Below are 26,647 nucleotides of genomic sequence, written 5' to 3'. Positions count from 1 at the left end.
CATTAGTTGAGTTTCCTCTCATTCTGTTGACCAATGATCTCGAGTTCTTTAACATCTGTGAACAAACGCATCCAAGAACTTATTAAACACCGTGTATTTTATATTGTAGTACATTATTCAATGATTTTTAAAGGTGAGCGTGTGTTGTTATTGATACTGTATCACTAATGACCGTCACGAATAAGTTAAAGCAGCTGTTTTGTGTTGGTTAGTTGGTCTGATGGGTGGTTAGTCTCTCTAGTCCAGCGTTCCTCCTTCAGCTCGATCAGTCACACGCTGACCAGCGGCTCTATTATTAGAGTCTTATCTCACATTGTTTCAGCTGCGTCTTTGACGCTCGTCTGGACCCGTTAAACCGTCTCTCCCGGTTATCTGCTAGTAAACGCTGATGTCAAACGAGCGGCGTCATTAGATTCTACAGCATGTCAGAACAGCAAAGGAATGAACAATGACAAACATCAGTTCAGTTCAGTCTGAATGTCAATGCATTTCAGTGCACCTCGACAATTTTGGTCACTTTGCAACATTAACACTTATTTTCCTCTTTATTAATGTGAAGCTGCTTTGAAATCATCTGTCAAGTCAAGAAATTGTGTCAAAGCAGCTTAGTAATAAACCTGTGATAAACAACAAAACAGTGTCAGTGATGCAAACAAAATTAAAATATTCTGCTGCAAAGCGGCTCTCAAAAGAGGACAATAGCAAACAGTGGGTTTTTCCATTAAAGTCAGTTCATTGTTAATTCAGTTCAGTTTAATAGCGCTGTGAAGTTCATCAATTATGGATTGAGTTAAATTCATCTGTAAAGCAGCTCTGGAGAAAACAGTGATGTCATCGTCAGCTCAGTTCTGTTCCAACAGTGTCTGCAATCAAGTCCATAATGTTGCCAAATATTGAGTGTCTTCAACTAAGCAAGCCAAAGGAGATCTGTATTACGTAAAGCTCGACTTTAAAGGAAAAGTTAAAAAAAAAAAAAATCTTACTTTTAAAAATGTAACATTTTCTAAAAATATCCTCATCCTCAGGCCATCCAAGATTAGGATGAGTTTGTTTCTTCATCAGATTTGTAGAAATGCGTCATTGCATCACCGTCTCACCATGTGAATGGGTGCCGTCAGAATGAGAGTCCAAACAGCTGATAAAAACATCACAATAATCCACAAGTAATCCACACCACTCCAGTCCATCAGTTCACATCTTGAGAAGACAAAAACTGAAACAAATCATGAAGACATTTTTAACTCAAATACATTGAATCCATAATCCATAATAACACTTCCTCCAGTGAAAAAGTGGTCTGGTCTGAATCAGGAGAGAAATCTGCACAGATCAAGCACCGTTTACAAGCCAAAACGGCTCTAAACAAATATGTGGCTGGATTTTGATGTGAGAGACAACAGGAGATGGACTTTTTCACTGGAGGAAGTGTTATTATGGATTGATTTGTTTCATCTTTTGTCTTCTCAAGATGTGAACTGATGGACTGGAGTGGTGTGGATTACTGTGATTATTGTGATGTTTTTATCAGCTGTTTGGACTCTCATTCTGACGGCACCCATTCACATCCATTGGTGAGACAGTGATGGAATGACGCATTTCTACAAATCTGATGAAGAAACAAACCCATCCTGATCTTGTACGGCAAAGGTTCACTTTGGTTAAACTATTCGTTTGAGCTCCAGATGTGCTGTGTTTCTGTTAAGCGTGTGTTTTCTGAGGTTTGACGTGTGTTTCTGTGTGTCTGAAGGCGTACGAGCTCTCCACGCTCACGGGAACTCAGGTCCTGCTGCTGGTGGCCAGCGAGACGGGTCACGTCTACACGTTCGCCACGCGTAAGCTGCAGCCCATGATCACCAGCGAGACGGGCAAAGCTCTGATCCAAACCTGCCTGAACTCTCCGGACTCTCCGCCGCGCTCCGACCCGTCCACGGACCAGCGCATGAGCGCCACGGGCTTCGAGGAGACCGACCTCACCTACCAGGTGTCCGAATCCGAGAGTCTCGGAGAAACCAAGGTGAGTCGGCGGCTCTTCTGCGTTGATTGAGATGTTCAGCTGGGCTTTGTCTTTCCTCAGATGCTTTTTCCAAGGTCTGTCATCATGTTTTATGAATCTATGAATCACGGAGACTCTCGAGTCGGTCCAAAATCTACACGCTGAAGAATTATCGTTGCCATATTAAAGCGCTCAAGTATTTCATTCCTCCCGTCTGCGCCGCACGTTTGTTCTTCTGATCTGCCTCTTCAGTCGGTCCGTCTGCGTCTTTACCGTGTTTACTAGAGTGATTCACATCTTCACTCCTCGCTCGTACTCGAGCAGATAGCGAGTATAAATAGTGGTGCACTTGTTATGACCTTCACTTTGTAGTTTGTTGACGTGATCCGCTCAGAAATGAATCGCTTGTAAATGACGACGCTGCAGCGTTTCTCCAGTCAGTCACTCAAACACACAGATTCAAAGCAAACAGCTCATGTTTACTTGAAGAGTAGTATTGATCTCACTGTGTGTTTGTTCTGATTCAGTCCAGCGCTGAGTTTCCTGAAAGTGTCGTCAGAATACACGTGTCAGAGCTCATGATGTGTTTCAATATGTGTAGTATTTGCAAATATAAGCAGTTTAGAAGTTTTATTCAGTTGTGATTGGGATAAGCATTACATATATTCTATGAATATATATCAACCTTTTTTTTTTTTTTTTTTTTTTTTTTTTTTTTTTTTGAAATAAAATAAATCTTAATTGAAAAAATAAATAAATAAATAACTTAAAGATACTTTAATTCAGCTATTTCCCAAAGAAACATTTCTCAGTTTTATTTAGTTTAAATTGATGTATGAATAAAACTAAAATAGAAAATAATTAAAACTATATAGAAATATTTAAAAAATTAATAAAAATTACAAAAAACAAACAACAAAATGACTAACTTTAATGACTGAAATTTTAATGAAAATTAACTAGAACAAAAGAGAGCTAATTCAAAATTAATAACAAATGTATAAGAGTATCTAATTTATTATATATATATATATATATATATATATATATATATATATATATATATATATATATATATAATACACACTTATTAATATAGAAATGATTTTAATTAGCAAATAAGACAAAAATACAAATTATTTATAAATTATATATAATACAAATTAGTATTATTTATAATAATTATATATATATATATATATATATATACACACACACACACACATTTTTCATGATTATTCTTTTATATTTATATATATTTTAGGGCTGTCAAATGATTAATCACAATTAATTACATACAAAATAAAAGTTTGAGTTTGCCTAATGTATGTGTGTGTGTTCTGTGTGTAATTATTATGTATATATAAATACAAACACATTCATGTATATATTTAAGAAATATTTACAAGTATATGTATTTATTATAATTTTTATATAATTTATATTATATATAAATTCAAATATTTTGTACATAACATATTTCTCTTAAAAAATACATTAATTTGTGTGTATTTATACGTAATAACACACTCATATATTAGGCAAACTCAAACGTTTATTTTGTATGCGATTAATCGCGATTAATCATTTGACAGCCCAAATATGTTTAGATTATTATATTTTAATTAGAAAATAAGACACAAAAATACAAGTTAAAAACAGGATTTTTGACATAATATCAGGACTGTCTGTTTGCCGATCAGTGGAAGTGTTTGGGAAACCTGTTTGGAAACACTCATTTAACAGAGAAATGACCCACAGCAGATTGAGCACATTAGTCATAGTATTAATGATGGCTGTTGTTCTGTGAAGGCCGTGTGGGGTTTATCGTGTCTGAATGGTGAACAGATGCAGTCTGTCCCGCAGCAGCACCTGTCCCCAGATCCCGACGCGCGCCGTCCCGCTGCTGAGCTCTGGAGGTGTGCGGCGCGAGCGGGGTGAAGCTCAGGCTCAGCGGAGCGCACGCGTCCCCCTCATTGATAAAAAGGCCATTCTGCCTCCGTGGCCTTATATGGAGTGTTTCCCAGCGCTCTGCTGGCCACGGCTCCTCACATTCCACATGAGCTGCAGCTGTCTGCGTCTGCGTCTGTGTGTGCAGGGTCGCCCCGTCCTGATGTGAGCTGGAACACAGTCAGACAAAGAGTTTATGCCCACAGATTCACACTCTTTTTATTTGCTCGGTTTACAGGTGTAAGTTTGACAGCGTTTGCACACGGCAAAAAATGATTTTGCTTCTTACTCAGTATTATATCTAAATAAAATCAAAATAAAGTGAGTTTATGCTTAAAACAAAACACAAAAATAAATCTTCCAATGGAAAAAAGCTTAATTAGCACAAAACCAGTCTTAAGTATCACAGGTATATTTGTAGCAATAGCCAAAAACACATTGTATGTGATAAAATGATTGATTTTTCTTTTATGCCAAAAATCATTATGATATTAAGTAAAGATCATGTTCCATGAAGATATTTTGTGAATTTCCTACTGTGAATATATAAATACTTCATTTTTGATTAGTGATTTGCATTGCTAAGAACTTCATTTGGACAACTTTAAAGGCCATTTTCTCTCTCTCTCTTTTTTTTTTTTTTTTGCACCCTCAGATTTCAGATTTTCAAATAGTTGTATCTCTGACAAATATTGTCCTATCCTAACAAACCTTATTCTTATTTATTCAGCTTTCAGATGATGTATAAATCCCAATTTCATAAAATTGACCCTTATGTGATCCGGGGTCACATTTGTTCTTATTATAAGCATAAACTCATCAAATAATTGTCTTTTGATTTAAAGGAGGAGTCCACTTCCAGAACAACAATTTACAGATAATGTAGTCACCCCCTTGTCATCCAAGATGTTCATGTCTTTCTTTCTTCAGTCGTAAAGAAATTATGTTTCTTGAGGAAAACATTTCAGGATTTTTCTCCATATAATGGACTGATATGGTGCCCCGATTGTGAACTTCCAAAAAGTAGTTTAAATGCAGCTTCAAAGGCTCTAAACTTAAAAAAAAATAAATAAACATTTGTATAATTTTTAAAACAAAAGCTCGTGTAGCACAGGCTCTGGGATGCGCGTCCACGATGCTACGAATCACGTGTAAGTTCATCGTCTGTGTACTGATTTGGCCAAAAACTCATTTCTTATTTCTTATAAACTCAAATCTTATTTTCTCCTACAACTTCAGAATCGTCCGACATCGTTGAACCTTTTTGTTTTTAAACAGTGTTGGACTTACTTGCAGTTTCTTATTCTTTGCACGTTCGCTTTGTAAACACTGGGTCTGTAGTTCCACGTGACCTTTCGACGTGATTCAATAGTACGTAGCGTCGTGGACGCGCATCCCAGAGCCTGTGCTACTCAAGCTTTTGTGCTTAAAAAGTATACACGTTTTTATTCCAAAAGTGATCGTTTCACTAGATATGACTATTTTCCTCGGCTGGGATCGTTTAGAGCCTTTGAAGCTGCATTTAAACTACATTTTGGAAGTTCAAACTCATATCAGTCCATTATATGGAGAAAAATGCTGAAATCCTGAAAACCATAATTCTTTACGACGAAGAAAGAAACACATGAACATCTTGAATGTTAAGGGAGTGAGTACATTATCTGTTCCTTTTTTGTTCTGTTCTTGAATGTTTAGGCGTGTAACTGAAAAAGGCGAAACAGGAGAGTCACATGCAGTGCTGCTTCACTTGTTTTAATAATTAATCAATAATATTATGTTTATAAACAGAGTAATATTATAAGAGTGTAATGTCTGAGTTTGGGTCTGAGACCGATAGTAGATGAGGGAAACCTGTCTGGAGACACTCATTATTAAACTTAAAGAGAAATGACCCACAGATTTAACTTGTTTAGCTTTGTAACTTGTTACTGAAATGAGACAAAACCCTTGTTTTAGAATGATTTTCTGCAGTGCAGTGACGTGTTTGGTGTGTATGTGTGTGGTGAGCATCGCTCCGCGTTTGAGTCGGTGTGGTTTGTTTGCTCATTAGAGTCCTTCATCACTCACCCTCTTAAACATGGCCTGAGCCCAGAGCCGTTACTCTCTCCGCGTCGGGCCTCGCGCTGATGTTTGCTCGCGCTCCAGCGTCTGTCATAAAGAGTCGCTCTAGCTTGGCGTTGGCACTGCATTCCAGCGTTACGCTGCCAGACCTCCATCCGTCTCTGAAACTCTCATCTCCCACATACACTCTCATAATCAACCAGCCTCTCTGTGTGTGTGTGTGTGTTTGATCTCACCAGCAGAAGTCTGTAGTTTCCAGAAGTGTTTTGCATTGTGATTACACACGGAATAAAGTCTAATTAGTCTTCCTACGATGTAAAACATCTCTAAACATGTTCCCTCGACTCATTCATCACCTGTGACAGTCAGAAAACATCTTCTGTGCTTTCTCCTTTAGGTTTACTTCAGGACTTTTACATGATAAACAACGTCCTTAAAATATGGAGATGCTTTAATATAAGCATAAACTATATAGACCCAGTAATACAGTTTGCAGCATTACCATGAAATAGACTGAATGTGTATTATTTTTTTCTTTTTATGCCACTGGAGTGTTTGTTCTAGAGCTGCGTGATTAATTGGAATAAAATGTTTGAATGTTTGAACAATATGTGACCCTGGACCACAAAACCAGTCATAAGGGTCCGCTTTTTAATTGAAAGCTAAATAAATAAGCTTTTACATTGCTGTATGGTTTGTTAGGATAAGACAATATTTGGTTGAGATACAACTGTTTGAAAATCTGGAATCTGAGGGTGCAAAAAAATCTAAATATTGAGAAAATCACCTTTTAAAGTTGTCCAAATGAAGTTCTTAGCAATGTGTATTACTTATCAAAAATTAACTTTTGATATATTTACAGTAGGAAATGTACAAAATAACTTAATTGAGCATGATTTTAACTTAATATGCTAATGATTTTTGGAATAAAAGAACATTTTTTACATACGATGTATTATTGGCTATTCCTACAAATATACCTGTGATACTTAAGACTGGTTTTGTGCTCCAGGGTCACCATGTAACAATTACATTTTGTTTATAATAAAATTAAATATTCATTATTATTATTATTATTATTAAACAAAGTTATAATTTATTTATAATAAAAGCAAATTACTATTATTTATATTTTTGTATTACAGCCATGTTGATAAATAATCACAATTTCATTTTTTTTTTGCATTTTTTTTTTCCTTTCACCCCCCTAAATTTTGCAACCCTAGTTTGTTTTGTGCAGTGTTGGGGGTAACACATTACAAGTAACGCTAGTTACGTAATCCGATTACTTTTTTCAAGTAACTAGTAAAGTGACACATTACTTTTTAATATCTGAGTTACTTTTTCAAATAAGCAAGCCCTGTCCAGATTTTAAATGGAACACAAAAGTAATGTAACACATTACTTTCCATAAAAAGTAACTAAGTAACACAATTGGTTACTTTTTTAGGAAGTAGCACAATGCATTACTTAAGTAACTTTCCCCAATTCACTTTAGATTTTGTTTATACATTTATAAAACACTCAATTTTTGATTGGGAAAAAAACTAACAAGCTAGACACAGAAATGAGATTAAGTCTGTTGACTGCACAATATTCCAGACAGTTGTGTGGTATTGTTGACAGTTCTCCTGCGGTGTGCGCTCTGATTCTCTGGTTAAGAAGCGCCGCGGGTGTCAGCAGGACGGCGCGTGTCGAGAGAGTGTCGCTGAGATAATGGAAAGTTAATTTACTGAGATATGCAGCGTTATCAGACGACCGCCGCTCCACTGAGTGTCTGTGGGATTCAACAGATCCTCAGTGTGAAACTCTGATGCAAATCAGCGGTTCTTCACGATTCATTTGGAGTTTCAGTGATTGATTCAGTTCAGTGATTCAAAACAGTTTGAGATTGATTTTAGAATTGTGTTATTTGATTCAAAAGAGTCATTAGTTAACAAATCAGACACTTTGTGTTTGTTGTAAGCAGCAGGACAGCGCAACATAAAAGACTTGCTGTGTATTTAATAAAGCATGGCGCTCGCAACACCAAGGTCATTGGTTTGATTCCCAGTGAATGCATGAACTGATAACTGATAACTGATGTTTGCCTTCAATGTGATTCACTTTGGATCAACTGTGTGTCAGATTCATCGGTGTGAATGTGTTGTTTCTCAGTGATTGTGTTGGGTTTGTCTGCTCGCTCACACTGTAGATTCGGTGGCGGTTCCACCGACGGACACGTTTCACGCGTGTGTTTGTGTGCTGGAGATGCGTGTTGAGCAATGCGTCAGCGGCGGGAGGGGCTCGAGCAGCTGGACGGGTCAGCGGTGATTGGCTGCACCTCTCTAACTTGGGCTGCCTTGCCTTTTTTAGGCGTCCCAAATGGAGCTGTGAATTCCACATGGCTGGCACAGAGACAGAGAGTGAGACGGAGCCAGAAACACAGATTAGAGCGAGAGTGTGGAGCGCGACACACACACACACACACACACACACACTCACCATCACTATCAGCACTGTTTATAAAATAAATAATAAGTAAGAAAAAAATATTCTAAATTGATCAAAATAAATTTGTATTTTCTGAATGCTGACAGCAGGGTTCATACAAGGTGCTTGAAGTACTTGAATTTGACTTTTTGAAATGTAATGCCTGAAAAAACCCTTGAAAATAGCAATATTCCTGAAAAAGTACTTGAAAAGTGCTATGTATCTATGAAATAAGTGTTAAATTTTCTTCCTTTTTAGTGCTAGTGTAAAATACACTGATAAATGTGAGATTGTGTTGAATGGTGTGAGGTGACTGGATGATTTCAGCTGATTCCTATTGAACTGCAGCTCAAACTATTTCAAATCTAGTGAATTAAGCTACAAACTCCATCATAATGCACAACGTTCACATCTAACATGTATTTTGAGCTGCAGCTCGTCATATTAATGGAGTGTTTCACTAGTTAGCAGTAAACCGGTTACCACACCTCAATATGGAGCAGATTTGTGTTGGATGTTTTCTTTCGAATGGAAAATGGACATTTTATTTGTAAATATCACACCTGTTTTGCTTATTTCAGTTATTCTCATTAAATTAGTGGTTTTAGCCAGTAGTAGTGCTGACAGTGTCGTGTAAACATGACTGACGATGAGAAAACAGACAAACTGATTCAATTGAGTGAGTCATTTACGCTGGAACCGCGCTGATTGATTCGAACTTTTGACTTGGATCATTCAGTTCAAGTGATTCACTAGTAAAAACCAGATCATATTAAAAATGCCATCCATTTTAAGATTTCGACTTTGCTTGTAATGATTTTTAAAACTTTTCGAAACTCCGAACCACTTAAATCATTGCATTGCAAAATGATTCACTGTTTCGAAGCGCTCCAATCGGATCGCGCATCGTGAATCATTTGATTCAGATCGGAACTTTGGAGCGGGTTCACGAATCTTTTGATTCAGATCAGATCTTCCATTTGATTCGGGACTTCTTTTCTGACTTTACTATAGTAAAATAGTGTTTTTTCTATAGCAAAAGTGTAGTAATCATGTTTTTTGTATAACCACAGTTTTGCTACGAATGATTAAACTATGGTTAAACTATGGTTGCTGTAGCAAAGGTTAATTAAAAAAAAATTAATATACACCTTAAAGGACACATAGGATGAATATAGAGATGTACTTGTCTAGATCAACTGAATAAAGAGCCATATTTTTGTTTATGTTTGTGAAATGTAGCTAGCAGGAATAACAAATCAGTTAAGTTATATTCTTCCATATTCTCTCTTAAACAGTCAAACAATCCGAAGAAAACATCTTTAAAATAGAAAGACAAAAAGATACTTATAAAATGAAAAATTAGCAACTACTAAATTGTCCCTAGCAATAATTTTGATCCAAAAATGATAAATGTTTGTGGTCTGTCGTTATGTCCCCACCGATGCCAAAATCAAACCTACAGCCTTGTTTTTAATGTTTTCCAATGTTTTATTTTAAATTGGTGTCACACCTGTTGTTGCAGGTTGTTTGTCTTTTGTCTGATTTTCAAATATTTTTAGCTTCAAATCGAAGTTTGTGATGTTGTGATTGTCTGTGTAGCTGGTTGGTTTGATTGAATTCTAACACTTTAACACAGATTTTAATATATGACTGAGAAACATGAATGAAGAAGTGCTGAGGAGTGAACTAAAGCGCTGAATTCTGTGTGTCTGCGGCGTCTTTCAGAGGATCGTGAGTGTGTTCTCATGCAGGCGTTACTCATCATAGTGTGTGTGTGTGTGTGTGTGTGTGTGTGTGTGTGTGTGCTGTAGGTGTTGTTGATGCGGGGGAGACGACAAACGCTCTGTGTGATGATCACTATTGTTCACTGTTTGTGCAGTGTTTTCCACAGTTTCTCCATAGAGGAGACTGAAGCTGTTTGAGATCATTTATTCAGTGTGATGATGATGATGATGATGATGATGGTGACTGAGACTCACTGGTGTGTGTGTGTGTGTGTGTGTGTGTGTGTGTGAGAGAGAGAATAATAATGGCTGTGTCGTGTGGAGGGTTAAACTCCCATGTTTCCTGACAGCTGTCTGTATCTTCAGCTGTTGTTCACACACCCCTCAAATTCAGTGTTCTGACACTGTCCCGCAACTCACACACACACACACACACACACTCTAAAATAATAATAAAATATATTTTTGTAGTAATATTTATGTATTGTTTATATACATCTGTTTATCATTAATATTTTGAGCTTTTATTTTTATATGCTCAACTAATTTATTTTAATTTCAGCGCGTTAAACATTTCTAACTCTTGTTTAGTTAAAATATAACTATGTAAATATACAGGGTGTGTGTGTGCATGTGTGTGTCTATTTTTAGAATGTATTAATATACAGTATGTATAAACATATATTTACATTTTATATGTGACCCTGGAGCACAAAATCAGACTTAAGTGTCACGGGTATATTTGTAGCAATAGCCAACAATACATTGTATGGGTCAAAATTATTGATTTTTCTTTTATGCCAAAAATCATTTTTAAAATCAATATTAAGTAAAGATCATGCTCAATTAAGATATTTTGTAAATTTCCTACTGTAAATATATCAACTTAATTTTTGATTAGTAATATGCATTGCTAAGAACTTCATTTGGACAACTTTAAAGGTGATTTTCTCAATATTTAGATTTTTTTGCACCCTCAGATTTTTAAAAAATTGACCCTTAAGACTGTTTTTTATGGTCCAGGGTCACATATATTCTGTTGTGTTATATATATATATATATATATATATATATATATATATATACATATATAATATATGGATTAAAATATAATTTGCATTCATTTCTAAATATATGTTTTTATTTTCAAATTATAAAATACATATACATATATGTTATAAAAACATAATCATAATAATATTTTTTTTTTTTTTTGTTATTTTAATACTTAAAATTTTTGCTTTTTTTTTTTTTTTTTTTTTTTTTTTTTAATCATTATAAAAAATAATAATAATAAAAAATAAAAATTATTATTGCATTATAGTTTTCTACAGGCATTTGTGATTTAAATCTTTAAATAAGACTGTGAGCTGATTCCAAAACAAAATTGAGCTTGAAACTCTTTAAAATGTCACATTTGTGATGTTTGGTCAGTGTTGAGTGAGAGCAGGCGCTGCACCGTCGGACTGTGATGTTCATCCACCAGAGGAGCTCAGATTAAATATGATATGACATTTGTTAGACAGTAGAGATACAGACGTTCCCACATCTGTACGGATGATCCTGTGGGATCTGTAGGATCTTCAGGATCAGACGCTGCTGGATTTCAAAACACTCTGCAGTTCCCAGTGTGGTTTTTGTTTAAACAGCGGCTCATCTGGACTTTTGGACTGGAGATTCCACAGTTAAACACCACGGCCGCTTTCTCTTGAGTTCTCTATAATGAACAGAATCAGACGCTCCGTTACCGCTGTGCTGTGTGTGAGTTAAGACTATTCATCTGCCGATTACACACAGATGATCACAGATAAATCACGGCGTGTCTCATCTATTGTGCGGTGATGTTCGTATTTCTGGGCTCTGAAACTCCGAATGAATGATTTCATGTTCATGTTGTGTGTTTGTGTAATTGTTCATCAGTGTGTTTGAGAAGCTCAAGGTTGCATAGATTGAGAATAATAGCCGTAACGAGGACACCGTTATTAATTATCCGCTGAATAATGACAATAACTAGCACATATTTTCTGAAATAAAAGCCCACGGTTGATTATTCTGCTGTGAGGATGAAGCTCTGGATTCAGATGAAAATACATGATAATACTGTGCTGTACAGATACACGCGCTGTAATGACTGATGAAGGACAGAGAAATTAAACAATTAACTGGATGTATTTGATTTGATATAGTATATGATGAAAGCTCAGATTGTCCTGCATGGATTGATAGATGTGATCGGTGAGTGTGGTTAGTTGTTGTACCTCTGACCTACTCAATCAGTCACGTATAAACCTCCCGAATCACACACGCGACTTCATGAGCTGCTCGCTCATCTGTGATTCTGTTTGGGAGCATTTTTCCTGTTGTGGTTTTGCCTCTGACAGAGTAAACCGGTTTATTTGAGCCGCTGATCATAACACGAAATTATGATTTGAGGTTCTGTAACTGATTTTTATTGAAAGGTTTTTGTGTTTGTTTTTTAAATAAATTTTTCATCAAGGATGCATTAAATTGCTCAAAAGTGCCAGTGAAGACATTTGTTACAGTAGATTTCCATTTCAAATAAACACTGTTCTTTTGAACTTTCTATTCATCTGTGAATCCTGAAAAATAAAATGCATGATGGTTTTCACAAAAATATTGTGCAGCACAACTGTTTTTAACATTGATAATAATCAGAAATGTTTCTTAAGCAAATCAGCATATTATTCTGATTTGTGAAGGATCATGTGACACTGAAGACTGGAGTAATGATGCTGAAAATTCAGCTGCGCATCACAGGAATAAATTACAGTTTAACACGTATTCACATAGAAAACAGCTGTTTCAGACTGCAATAATATTTCACATTTTTACAGTGTTTTTGATCAAATAAATGCAGCCTTGGTGAGCAGAAGAGACTCAACAACTTAAAATATCTCACTGATCTCAAAGGTTTGAATGTGTCAGAGTTGCTCTTCTGTAATTAATCTGTTCTTATTTTCATGCTGAGTCAGTTTGAAGTGGTTTTTTACACATTCTCATGTCCTACAGAGATCAGATCTGTGTTTCTCACAGTGTTGTTGTCATTAAGATGTTATTCTACAGCTGTGCCACTTCCTGTGTACTGATCACCATCACAACATACCATCACATCTGAGTGTCAGAATTCCTCCAGTAACGTCTCATTTCATGCTGGGCAGCATCTCACTTCTCAGCATCACACATTTAGATGAAATTTCAGAGAGAACGATCCTTTCAGGATGCGCTCGACACACACTGCAGGAGAGGTGTGTGTGCGTGTGTTTGTGTGTGTGTTTGTGTGTGCGTATGCGCACTTCCTCCTTGAGGGCCCTCATAACCCACACACACACACAGTGATTGTAGTGTAATTTATAGTTGACTGTCACTGCAGTGAGATGACAGCTGAAACACAGATTCACCAGAGTAACGCAGATGATATATGTGTGTGTGTGTGTGTGCAGCTCGTGATCAGATGTGTGTACAGTACATGTGAAGGTTCTGTTGCCTTTGAGAGCAGTTGTCATGGTAACAGTCACAATAAAAGATGAGCGCAATGAACTTTATTTGAACTGCAGGATTTAAACTGGTTCTGAAGATTCAGGTGTTTTTGTAACTACAGTCAGTACGTGAGAGTAATGCTCAGTCGGACGCTCATTATGATAGCCATTTTTCTTCCTAGTGTTGATGTATGAACTAAAATGATTTAAAAATCATTTTTAATTAATTTAAATAATAAAATGGAAATTTTAGATAAAAAAAAACTACAACTTTAAAAAAAAAAAAATTAGATATAATTTAAACTGCAATAAAATAAGATGAAATTGAATACAAATAATACTAAGCTAATTAAAAATGGATAAAAATGACAAAAACAAATAACCGTTTTACTAAAAAATAAACTAAAATTAAAAACTACTTTAAAATATTATTAAATACTATAATAGTATAAAAATAATACTAAAATAACATTGCTTGTCTCATCCTGAAAGGGTGTCTTTTGTAATCCTGTGTTATTGTTTTATGAACTAAAACTATAAAAATAAATCGTAATTAATTTAAATAAAATAAAGTATAAATATTAGATGAAAAACTTCAACTTAAAAAAAATTTAAATATTTTAAACTGAAAATAAGTTGAAGTACTACAATTCAGTTATAAAGACTAGGAAAAAAGCAAATAAAATAAAGCTAATTAAAATCTAATAAAAATGACAAAAACACATAACAGTTTTACTAAAAAATAAACTAAAATTAAAATAAAAAAATGAAAACATTAAAAACCGCTTCAAAATATTATTAAATACTATAATGGTATAAAAATAATACTAAAATAACATTGCTTGTCTCATCCTGAAAGGGTGTCTTTTGTAATCCGGTGTTGTTGTTTTATGAACTAAAACTATAAAAATAAATTGTCATTCATTTAAATAAAATAAAGTATAAATATTAGATGAAAAACTTCAACTTAAAAAAAAAATCAGCAAAAAATAATTAAATATTAGATAATTAAATATTAATATAATAAATATTAGAAATATTTTAAACTGAAAATAAAAAAACTAAAAATGAAATACAAATATAAAAAAGCTAATTAAAAACGGACAAAAGTGCATAACAAAATTACTAAAAAATAAACTAAAATTAAAAAGAAAACTAAAAAATTACATCAAAACTACTTCAAAATATTAATATATGCTATAATATTATATAAATGATACTGCTTGTCTCATCTAGTGTTGTTATTAAAAAAATATTAAATTAATTAAAACTTAAATCTAAACTAAAAAATAACAAAAATATTTAAAATATTTTAAAAGTTGAATTACTAAAATTATAATAACTAACATGGAATTAAAAATAAATCCAAGCTAATTATAAATAAAATGAATTATTAATCAAATTACTAATAAAAATGACAAAAGCACATAACAAAATGACTGCAAGTGAAACTTAGTTCAAATTAAAATAAATTGAAAACAAAAATAAAAGCTAATTCAAAACATTAGTACTGTAATATATAAATAATTCTAAAATAACATTGGTTGCATCATCCTGAAGGGCTTTATTTCATTAGAATTACACGGATACTCACTAATTAAATGAATGCATAAAGTGTGTATGGTTGTATTCTGTGAGCAGAAAAAGATTGTTGTGACACAAAGACATGAAATCAGGAAAACAATCATCAGTTATACAGTCGTTAGATGATTTAATGAGCAGGTGATGATTCATATCACAGTTTTTATTCAGAATGATTGTGATGATCCTCATGAGCGCTGCTCGTGTTCACAGGACGCTCTGAAGCCGGCGTTCACCGTGGCCAGCGTCCCGGGCAGCACCAGCGCTCCGCCCACCGTCCCCAGCACCTCCACCAGCATGCAGGCCAGCAGCGGCCCGTCCTTCCCCATCACCAACTACCTGGCGCCCGCCGCCAACGCCAGCGGGAACGGGGCCAACGGCACGGTGCTGAAGAGCGCGGGAGCCGCGGGAGGAGTCATGCAGCTGCCCGGAGGATTCACCTTCATGTCAGGTGTGTGTGGGGTCAGGGGTCAGGGGTCAGAGGTCACCTGTGCTGTTCATAACAATATTCAGATTCATCTCATGTCTGACTGATTTCCTCTAGTTTGTTTGCTCACTCTGCTGTGATAATTGAGTTTTCTATTTTATTAATTTAGAGAAACAACGAGTGTGCGGAGATTAAAATAAGTTACTAATAATTTCATTTCATTTACAATTAATTAAAAATAAGAGATACATGTTCTCCAGCGTTCTTGCCTTTTTAACCAATGAACTTCCAAGACAGTCTTATGTAATTAATTAAAGATTCACATTTCTTAAAAATACTTTTGCTCCCACTTTCTATACTTTTTAAATTTTAACCTCAGCATAACCAGAAAAATGTATGTTCATGATAAAAGTGTGTTTTCCGAATTTCATTTGTGATTTAAAAGATAAGAATTAAGGAGGATTTTTTGAAAAGATTTTTACTCACAATTTTTTTTTTTTATGTAAAATGTTCCAGCATGACTAGAAAAAATATGTTCATTGTAAACGTGTCCATGAATTTCCAGTTATTTGTGATTTACTTGATACATTTAAAATGTTTAAAATATTTTAGTGCATTTTCAAATTCAAATGCATTTTTGGCATTTAAAAAATTATATTATATAACATCATATTTTAGAACTCATCATAACCAGAAAAATGCATATTTGTTAATAAATATCCTTGGTATTTTCAGATTTAATACATTTCTATGACTGTGATTTAATAAATATGAATATTTTTATTCACATTTTCTATGCTTTAAAAAATATTTAAAATATTTTAGTGCATTTTCAAATTTAAATGCATTTTTGCATTTATTTTTATTATTAAAAATATTAGTTTTCTTTTCAGATTTAATTCATTTCTATGACTTTTCCAGACATTTGTGATGTGCTGGATAAGAATTAAGAATATTTTGATATATTTGTATACTTTTTATTAAACACAATTCACAATTTCTATACTGTAAAAAAGATTTTAAAATATTTTAATCTTAGCATGATCAGAAAATACATGTTCATGATAAATATGTTCATGGTGTGATTTGTGATTTACTACATAAGAATTAAGGATTTTTAAAAAGATTTTTTTCTTCATTTTTTTGATGTAAAATTTTTCAGCATTACTAGAAATAGTTATATTTGTTGTAAAAATGTTCATAAAATCCTGGTCATTTGTGATTTACATGCTAAGAGTTAAGAAGAAGTATTTTTAAAAAGTTCATATTTACAATTTTTATGCTTTAAAAAGTATTTAAAATATTTTAGCCCCTAGCATAACCAGAAAAATGCAGATTTGTTATAAAAAATATCCTTGTCATTTTCAGATTTAATTCATTTCTATGACTTTTCCAGTGATTTAAAAAGTAAGTATGAAATAATTTTATTCACACTTTCTATATTGTAAAAAAAGATTTTAAAATATTTTAGACCTCAGCATTACCAGACAAATGTATATTTGTTATTATATAGTATTTTTAAATTTCCTTAATTTCATTACTTTTGTGATTTACTAGGAAAAAAGGATATGTAAAAATATTTTTACTCACAATTGCTATATTTCAATAGATTTTGGACTTAAATTAGATTAAATTCATTGTAAAAATGGCTGATGTTTTTGGATTTCATTAATATCTGTGACTTTTCCAGCTCTACAAAACAGTTTTAAAATCCTTATACATCCCAGTTTTCTAGTGTGAAACCTGGTTCTTAAAGACAAACAGTTGGCGAGTGAGTGAATTAAAATAAGAAAAAACATCTGATTTTAATGCTCTATGTTGGAGTATGTTGATCTTGAGCTGCTTTATCAGATGGTTTAGTGTCATCATCATCATCATCATCACACATGAAATATTGAGGTTCAGTCTGAGACTGACAGGACTGTCACGCTCTTTAAGAGACGAGCACTTACTGATATCAATTTGAATAACATTAACCTCATTGTGTGTGTGTGTGTGTGTGTGTGTGTGTGAGAGAGTGTTTGAAGCGTTCATTCACCTCATCCAGTTAAATTTCTCGCAGCGGCGCGGGCCGTAATACAGACGCGTCTCTAGTGGCTTTGATTGTCGTTGTGGATGGGGAATCATTTGCATGAGCCACAAAAGCGCTGGAGCTCGGCCTGTAATCACCATGAATATTCGGTGCGGTCGAGCCGGCCCGCGGTCACGTGACGACGGAGCGGATGAGAGCGAGCGCAGCTGTGAGCGTCAGGTGAGACGCGAGCGGGATCCGTCTGATCGGGTCGCTCTGTTATTTCTGGCTGCTGTGGTCGGAGCCGCCGCTCGCTGTTTGACTGTTTTCCTGTGAATGTGTTTCCTGCGAGTCGCGCATCTGTTCGAGTCTCAGCAGCAGGTGGGAAACAATCTGTACCTTAAACCCACTGCTGGGGATCAACGACAACAGCTGCACATCAACCCGAATCATTACTGCGCAGACTCAAATATATACAGTACCATAACATCAACTAATGTTTCTCAAAGAAGTCTCTTCTGCTCACCACGGCTGCATTTATTTGATCAAAAATACATTCAAAATTGTGAAATATTATTCGATTTTCAAACAGCAATTTTCTATGTGAATATGTGTTAAAATGTAATTTATTTCTGTGAATTTTCAGCATCATTACTCCAGTCTTCAGTCACATGATCCTTCAGAAATCATTCTAACATGCTGATTTGCTGCTCAACAAACATTTCTGATTATTATCAGTGTTGAAAACAGTTGCGCTGCACAATATTTTAGTGAAAGCCATCGTACATTTTATTTTTCGGGATTCACAGATGAATAGAAAGTTCAAAAGAACAGCATTTATTTATAATCACTTTTGATCAATTTAATGCATCCTCAATGAAAAAAAATATTAATTTCTTTAAAACCAAAACACTATGTGTGTGAAATGAACATGGTAGTACCTGCATAATGCAGCATAATCAAACCCCGCCATGGTTTGTTTGTGTTAATGAGCTGTGTGTTCTGTGTGTGTCCAGGCTCTCCGTTTGCTCCCGGGACTCCTGCGATTCCTCTCAGTCAGCTGCAGCAGCATTCGCTGGCTCTCCAGGGCTCATCCGGTCAGAGCATCACAGCATCATCGTCCGGCGCGTCTCAGTCGTCGCAGGGTCAACAGGCCGTGTTCCGTCTGCCCGCCACCGTCTCGCTCACCGGTGCGTCTGAACATCAGCACTAGTGCACAGCTGTTATTTACATATTTACAGACTAAAAGTTTGTGTTGTGGTCTGTGGAGATCATGTGTTTGTGTGATCTCTTGTTTACACCCACAAATTCGCATGCAATTTTGGGGATGTTGCATAAAAACACTGATGTGCAAATTGCACATGAAATCATAAAATGTGCATTAAAAACAGCATATTTTGTTTGATAAGAAAACATGCATTAACTATGATGAAGAACACATTTACTGAATCAGTTCCTGATGCACAAAAAAACTACATTTACTCAAAGTGCTAAAACTAAAAATGAATAAAAATTATATAGACTTGTATGACTCTGGACCACAAAATCAGTCATAAGGGTCAGTTTTTGAAATTGAGATTTATACATCATCTACATAGGAAAACTATTTGAAAATCTGGAATCTGAGGGAGCAAAAAAAAATATTGAGAAAATCACCGTTAAAGTTGTCCAAATGAAGTTCTTAGCAATGCATATAACTAACCAAAAATTAAGTTTTGATATATTTACAAAATATCTTCATGAAACATTTTAATATAGATTTACATATTTAAAAAAATAAATAAAAATTACAATATATAAGAAAATACTAAAACTTTAAACTTAAAATAAATGTGAAAATATTAACAAACTCAATACTAACTTAAACTAATTTAACTAATTTAAACTGATAAATGTCTTATATGTTTAATATTTTTTAATATTTAATCATTTAATATGTTTAATATTTTAGTATGGCTGAGATACTGTTATACAGCTTTTGTTGATATTTGAGTTTCAGTTTGAGTTATTTTAGTACATCAAATTAACTTAAAGGAAATGAGAATTGCTGCCTTGAAAACTTGGCAAAATAAAACACGTTTGAGGTTTTTTTTATGTGTTATTTAATTTCCATTGAAGTTTATTTTTTTTCAAGTAACAAAAATGGTTTCAGTTTTAGTACCAACACTGTTTTAAACACATGGGATGGAAATGTGTTTTATTCACAGGTGTTTTATGCAGTGATCTTAGTTACCTGGATCTCGCTTATAATTAAGATATTCGGAGGAGTATTAGAGTATTAGAGCTCGTCCCGCGTGTCTCTGCTCAGTCTGATCTCTCTTCTGCTGCTGCGTGTTCGCTCACATCCGCTTTGATCAGTATCGCATTTACTGGCACCGATGATCGGATTGAGCTCACAGGAAGTACAGAAATAAATGTGTGCGTGTGTGTGTCAGGTGGAGCGATGCCGCAGCAGCTCCAGACCATCCAGGTCCAGTCCAGCAGTCAGTCCAGCTCCATCAGCACCAGCGACAGCAGTCCAGAGATCTCACAGACCAGCACGGCCTCCACAGGTACAGACGCAGCAAACAAACACATCACTCGCTGAATACTGCAGCTTTTGTTTTATTTTCTGCTTTAAAGTTTTAGTAATTTAGTTGTGCATTTTTTTTGTCATTTTTGTAAAAAAAAATAATAATAATAATTCTATACACTGTTTAATTTGTTTAAAATTTTATTTTATTATTATTTTTTTTTTTTTGCTTAAGTTAAAGTTTTAGTAATTTTGTTTGCATTTGAAATGCCTATATAGTTTTTAGAAATTTTTATTTACGTTTTATTTACTTTTCTATTTTAGTTAATATTTTGTTGTGCATTTCTGTCTTTTTTAAATATTTCTATATAGTTTTTAGAAATTTTGGGGGGGGTTATAAGTTTTAGTAATTTTGTTTGCGTTTGAAATAGTTTTTTTTTAGTACATTTTTATTTATTTTATTTTCTATTTTAGTTAAAGTTTTAGTAATTTTGTTGTGCATTTTTTTTTTTTTATCATTTTAAATATTTCCATATACTTTTTATTCATTTTTGCTTAAAAATTGTCCATTTTTTTTTGCATTTGAAATGTCTATAGTTTTTGTAAATTATTTACTTTTTTCGCTCTCTTTCAGTTTTGTAATTTTGTTTGCATTTGAAATGTCTATATAGTTTTTTATAAATAATTTAATGTTTTTATTTTATTTTCTGTTTTAGTTTGTCATTTTGTTGTACATTTTTTGTCATTTTTAAAAATATTTTTATATAGTTTTTATTCATTTGTTTTTTTTTGCATAAGTCATTTTGTTTGCGTTTTACATGTCTATATAGTTTTTATAAATTATTTACCTTTTTTTTTTTTACATTTTCTCTTTTAGTTACAGTTTTAGTAATTTTAATGTGCTTTTTGTCATTTTTGTTTGTTATTTTGAAAATATGTCTCTAGTTCTTAATCATTTTTAAGTTTTAGTGTTTTGTTATTTTAGTATTTAACTAAATGAAAGTGAAATGTTTCCTTACCTGCTTGTGTCTGACTAATTTTGAGGGGCTGATTCCAAAAATAGGGTCTGTTTTGCTGAAACACGTCCCACTTTCTCACTAAACATGATGTGTTTTGTTTCATTTTTGCTTTCGACAACCATTTGTGTGGTGAAGAAGTCTTGAATTCTCCTAAATCAGCAGCAACACACCGCAAACACGTGATTCCTGTCAAATATTTGATCGATTCTCAACCCATTTTTTTACATGCATGACTTTGATTATTTGCCTAATCTTAAATTATGGCCAGTGACAGAGGAACATGCAAACGTTTTCTGCTGTTACTACATTCAAACAGCCACAGAAAATCACAGATATATTTATTTATATAAATGTTTATGTGAAGTTCTTTTTAAAGTTTTAAACACATTTTTTCACTCCTTTGCAGATTGTATTCAATTTTCCAAAAATGTTCTCATTTTATTGGTTGTTATTTTGATAAGTGAATTAAAGCAGGTACATACGTACATATAACATTTAGAAAATTGTTGTTGTTATTTGTTGAAAAAAGCTGATCAGATCAGGTCACATCAGGCCTTTTTCCTGTAAGTGCAGCTGTGCTGTGTTGAGTTTGGTCTGTGTGATGCTGCCACCTGCTGCTGGACGACTGTAAGTGACGCTACATGTGTTTCTCTCAGCCACAGTCAGTCTCCCGGCAACCATCGTCACGTCGTCGGTTCCCACCTCCATGACGGGTCACATGATGTATCCCAGCCCGCACACGGTCATGTACGCGTCGGCGCCCACGCTAACAGACGGGAGTCTGGCTGTGCTCAACGCCTTCACGCAGGGACCCGCTGCCATGCAGGTGTCACACACACCGACTCAGGACACGGGTGAGACTCACACACACTCAAACACTGTATTGCACTTGTAGTGGATTAAAAGCAATTATGCAGCAGAAGTAATTATGAAACAACATATAAAGAAGTCAGTCAAGCCGCCACTCTTAAGTACTGATTGCATTTAAAATAAATTCAATTGATGAACATGCAATTAAATGTCAGCAAACTTTATGTTCAGTTTGCACTAAAGTATATTTTTCTGTACTAAATATTCCTTTTATGAAATATAAAGTGCCCTGTGTGAGACCGTTTCCTTGAAGATTTGCAGAAGTGTTCTTGAGCGTGTGTGTGTGTGTGTGTGTGTGTGTTCAGGTGGCGTTCCTCAGGTGTTCCTCACAGCTCCTCCCGGTACGGTTCAGATTCCCGTGTCTGCGGTGCAGATTCATCCAGTACGGCAAGACCAACACTTCACAAGTGAAACTCTCAATATTCTCTCATTACCCAGCATGCCACTGACTGCACTAACGCACCACGGGCCTGCGATGATCCCGCAGCGCTGCATGAGCTCCAAACACGCTTAACAGTGATTCTCACAAACTCAGAAACAGAACAATAGTGCTGCAGGATTTACCTTTGGATTATGTTTTGAAATTATAAAACATATGACCAACAGTAATAATTCATCTACACATCTAAAAAATAATTCGTCATTTTTTTTAATTGGCAAAATGAAGAATCCCAGAATGTGTTGCAAGCTCAAGAATGTGTTTCTGTGGAAATATTTAATTATTTATTTTTATTAAATGTGACCCTGAAGAACAAAATCAGTCTTAAGTAGCACGAGTATATTTGCAGCAATAGCCAAAAATACATTGTATGGGTCAAAATGATCAATTTTTCTTTTATGCCAAAAATCATTAGGATATTAAGTAAAGATCATGTTCCATGAAGATATTTTGTAAATTTTCTACCGTAAATATATCAAAACTTAATTTTTGATTAGTAATATGCATTGCTAAGAACTTCTTTTGGACAACTTTAAAGGTGATTTTCTCAATATTTAGATTTTTTTGCACCCTCAGATTCCAGATTTTCAAACAGTTGCATCTCAGACAAACAAACCATACATCAATGTAAAGCTTATTTATTCAGTTTTCAGGTGATGTGTACATCTCAAGTTTAAAAAATTGACCCTTATGACTGGATTTGTGCTCTAGGGTCACAAATATTAATAAAATAATATTAAATATGGTTAATAAATGTATTTTTCATCAGCTTAAAATGGAATTGGATTGTTAAATGATCATTTTTTCTACAGAAACGCATTCTCGAATATTCTTAACGCAATTAAAAATAGATTTTTTTTTTTTTTATTTTATTTTTACATTTTTTTTTTTTAAGTTTTTAAATTATATTTGATCATTTAAAAAATGATTATATAACCCAATGTTTGTGTATGTATTTTTATGCTTATCAGAGTTCTGTGTGTTAAAGCCCATTTCTGCCACAGAATTTAAACAGATAAATAAATAAAATGTTATCGTTACTTTTTACCTCACAATCCTGACTTTTCTAGCAAGTCTGAAAAAAAGAATTGCAAGACATAAACCCAGAATTTTGGCTTTTTACTTTTGTTTATATTCACAATTTACTTTTTTGCTTTGTTTTCACCATTGGAAAAAAAAATCGAGACGTCACAGATCTTTGTAGCCATTGCAAGTTTATATCTCACAATGTACAGAGTTGCAAGAAAAAAGTCAGAACTGTGAGATAAAGTGACACATTATATCTATATCTATCTGGATATGAAGAGTTCAGACGTTCTTCTTTAAAATGAGCATTTCTTTCTGGCTACTTTGTGTGGTTTCTATGTAAGTGCTGGTGCTTCTGATTGGGCTGAGGCTGGAATTTAGCGAGTTTGCAGTAAAAGTATTTGATGGACGTATAATATGTGTCAGGAGCATTCACTCACTATCATTATCTCACTTTTGACCAAGATGGCTTTTAGCTGGTTTTGCATCTGAACTCTTCATGTATATGTTGTTTTTTTCTGTCGCAGACATGGGCTTCTATAGCGACATCAAACTTTATGTGCAGTGTAATTTGCTTCAGCTAAAAGCATGTGTCAAATGTATAAATGTCAAATTGAAACATGAGTATCAGCTGCTAATGAGGTTGTATAAGCAGCTGAAGCAGATGTGGAGTGTTTCGCTGATGACGTTCTCTGTTCTGCAGATGGTGATTGGTCAACAGTCCAGCGGCAGCAGCAGTAGCCTGACCGAGCTTCAGGTCGTCAATCTGGACGCCTCACAGAACGCCAAAAACGACTGATCGCGTCACCTGAGACTGACGCCGCTATTTATTATCACCTTTCTGAGATTGACCTTTATACAGTCATTTATATACGTGTGATTCTACAGTTTCTACTGTAGACAAGACTGTAGAGGACGATCGGTTCCTCCACAGCGCAATCAGTGAGATGAAGCAAGACGTGTGTGTGTGTGTGTGTGTGTGTGTGTGTGTGTGTGTGTGTGTGTGTGTGTGTGTGTGTGTGAGTACAGGTACTGTCTGCAATCAGCACAGCCCTTCCTATCTGACAAATACTTTCATATTGATCTGAATTGAGCTTCTGTGAGAGTGAGTGGTTTTGTATGCGAGTCGTGTGTGTGTGTTTGGTTGGAGGGATGTTGGGTAAAAGTTATCTAGATTTGGCCTTTGTGAAAACAAGATGAGATATTTGGAAATGTACATAACCTGTTTTTTAATATTTGAGATTTGTTTTGCCTGTTTGTGCGATGGCATGTAGTTGTTTTTATAGATATTTTGTAAACATTGTACCTGTTTTGCTTATGAAATCTAATATTTGACTCACCATGTAAATTAATGTAATATAAACATATTATATTGATTTATACACAGTGTTAAGATGAGAAATACAAAGATTTAAGATCAAACTCTTTCTCTCCCTTTTGTAACATGATTGTGCCAAATCGCCTCAAAAATACAAATTAAAAGAGAGAGAAAGAGATTTGAAACGCTGTTTATCCCCGTCCCTGATTTCTGAATGCTGTTGATCATTCTAACCTTTAAACTCATCCATGACACCCTGATGCCTGTGGACGCTGAGAAACGCCTCAAACTGAGACAGATTTAAAGGAGTAGTTCGGTCAAAATGAAAACGTGCTGGAAATCTGCTCATCCTCAGGCCGTCCCAGATGTAGATGAGTTTGTTTGTTCATCAGATTTGTAGAAATGTCATTCCATCACTGTCTCACCAATGGATGTGAATGGGTGCCGTCAGAATGAGAGGGTCCAAACAGCTGATAAAAACATCACAATAATCCACACCACACCACTCCAGTCCATCAGTTCACATCTTGAGAAGACGAATGATTTAAAGCTGTTTTGGTTTGTAAACAGCGCTCGATCTGTGCAGATTTCTCTCCTGATTCAGACCAGACCACTTTTTCACTGGAGGTGAAAAACTCTTATGGCCCGACGGTGAGCACATTGTCAGCACATATTCATTTTTGGCTGTGTTGAGTGGCATAAGTGCCCTGTCAAAGAAACTGTAAGTAGAGAACGTCATATTGATGTTATATAGAGTATATTGTGAATCAACACTACAGTCTGAATATCAAACTAAGGTTTGTGAGCGTCGGCAGTCTTTCTTCTGTCTGCTGTCGTGTTGTAAAGGGCTTCATTCGATGGCTCTTCTAAAGTTGATTAGTTATGATTCTTCATAACTAATATCTGTCCAGTCGTGTCAGGATCTCTTGAAATCGTCCTGCTGTAGGAGGTTTGCTGGCCTTAATATGTTGCATGTAAATGCAACGCTGTGTTTTGAATCATCTCGTACATTGTGTTTCAGACCAGTTTCTGAAGCCTCACGCCTTCACATCTTCGTTTCAGGACAGTGAATGATGTGTTTTATTGTTCTTTTTCCATCTTTTTCTCTCATTTTAAACTTGACACTTGGCCACATTTTGTATGCGTAATGCTGAATATTTAGAGTTGATCCTCACTGTATGTGCTCAGAAATACTGAGCTGGTTTGTTTGATATATTTTGAGTTAGTTTTAGAGCGTTTGAGCGATTGTATGAGAGTAACACTGGTTCTTCTGTTGGATTATTGTGTGATTTCTGTTTTCCGACACAGCAAATGTACAGACCTTTTTGTAATAAAAAAAATGGATCTTGTCATGCTGGGCCTTTTTCCCTGTTTCATGATGCTCATTAATTTTACTTAACTGTGCTAGAAGTTTCACACCATGTGTACTGCTGCAGCTAAACACACAACACCCAAACCAGCACATTTAATGCAGTTTTATTCAGGTGTTAAAAAGAAAATAGTAAAGTTAGTGATTTAGAAACATACATGCTACTCAATGTTCTTGATATAACCTATGAAAAATACTTACTTTTGACATATTTCATAAAAAAATGGTCACAGTCGGAGTTCGTGTTTCTAATGTTTACAATTTGTTTTTAATAAAATCCAGTAAATTATTTTGTATTTATTATATTCTTTATTGCGGAACATATACATACATGTATCAACAGGAGGATCAAATTTTATATAAAACATACAATAA

The 26,647-nt window shown here is 34.6% G+C and overlaps 1 protein-coding gene across 2 annotated transcripts in view; it reads left to right on the top strand.

The window, feature by feature from the left end:
• Positions 1 to 26,255, top strand: part of srfb (serum response factor b) — a 29,835-nt gene extending 3,580 nt beyond the window's left edge. Inside the window, exons 2-8 of one of the 2 annotated variants that reach the window (XM_051126310.1) lie at positions 1,748 to 2,014; positions 15,495 to 15,732; positions 18,736 to 18,909; positions 20,155 to 20,271; positions 21,907 to 22,104; positions 22,426 to 22,502; positions 24,289 to 26,255. In XM_051126310.1, coding sequence (XP_050982267.1) covers positions 1,748 to 2,014; positions 15,495 to 15,732; positions 18,736 to 18,909; positions 20,155 to 20,271; positions 21,907 to 22,104; positions 22,426 to 22,502; positions 24,289 to 24,384 — 1,167 coding nt within the window. In that variant the 3' untranslated portion in view covers positions 24,385 to 26,255. Of the gene's footprint in view, positions 1 to 1,747; positions 2,015 to 15,494; positions 15,733 to 18,735; positions 18,910 to 20,154; positions 20,272 to 21,906; positions 22,105 to 22,425; positions 22,528 to 24,288 lie in introns of both variants that reach the window. The other variant, XM_051126311.1, reaches the window with a different exon arrangement.
• Positions 26,256 to 26,647: the final 392 nt, after the last annotated feature.

This window comes from Labeo rohita, chromosome 13 (genome assembly GCF_022985175.1).
Source record: "Labeo rohita strain BAU-BD-2019 chromosome 13, IGBB_LRoh.1.0, whole genome shotgun sequence".
Taxonomy (NCBI): Eukaryota; Metazoa; Chordata; class Actinopteri; order Cypriniformes; family Cyprinidae; genus Labeo; species Labeo rohita.
The sequence above is the reverse complement of the archived record's forward strand: the minus strand, read 5'-3'. Positions and strand labels throughout refer to the sequence as shown.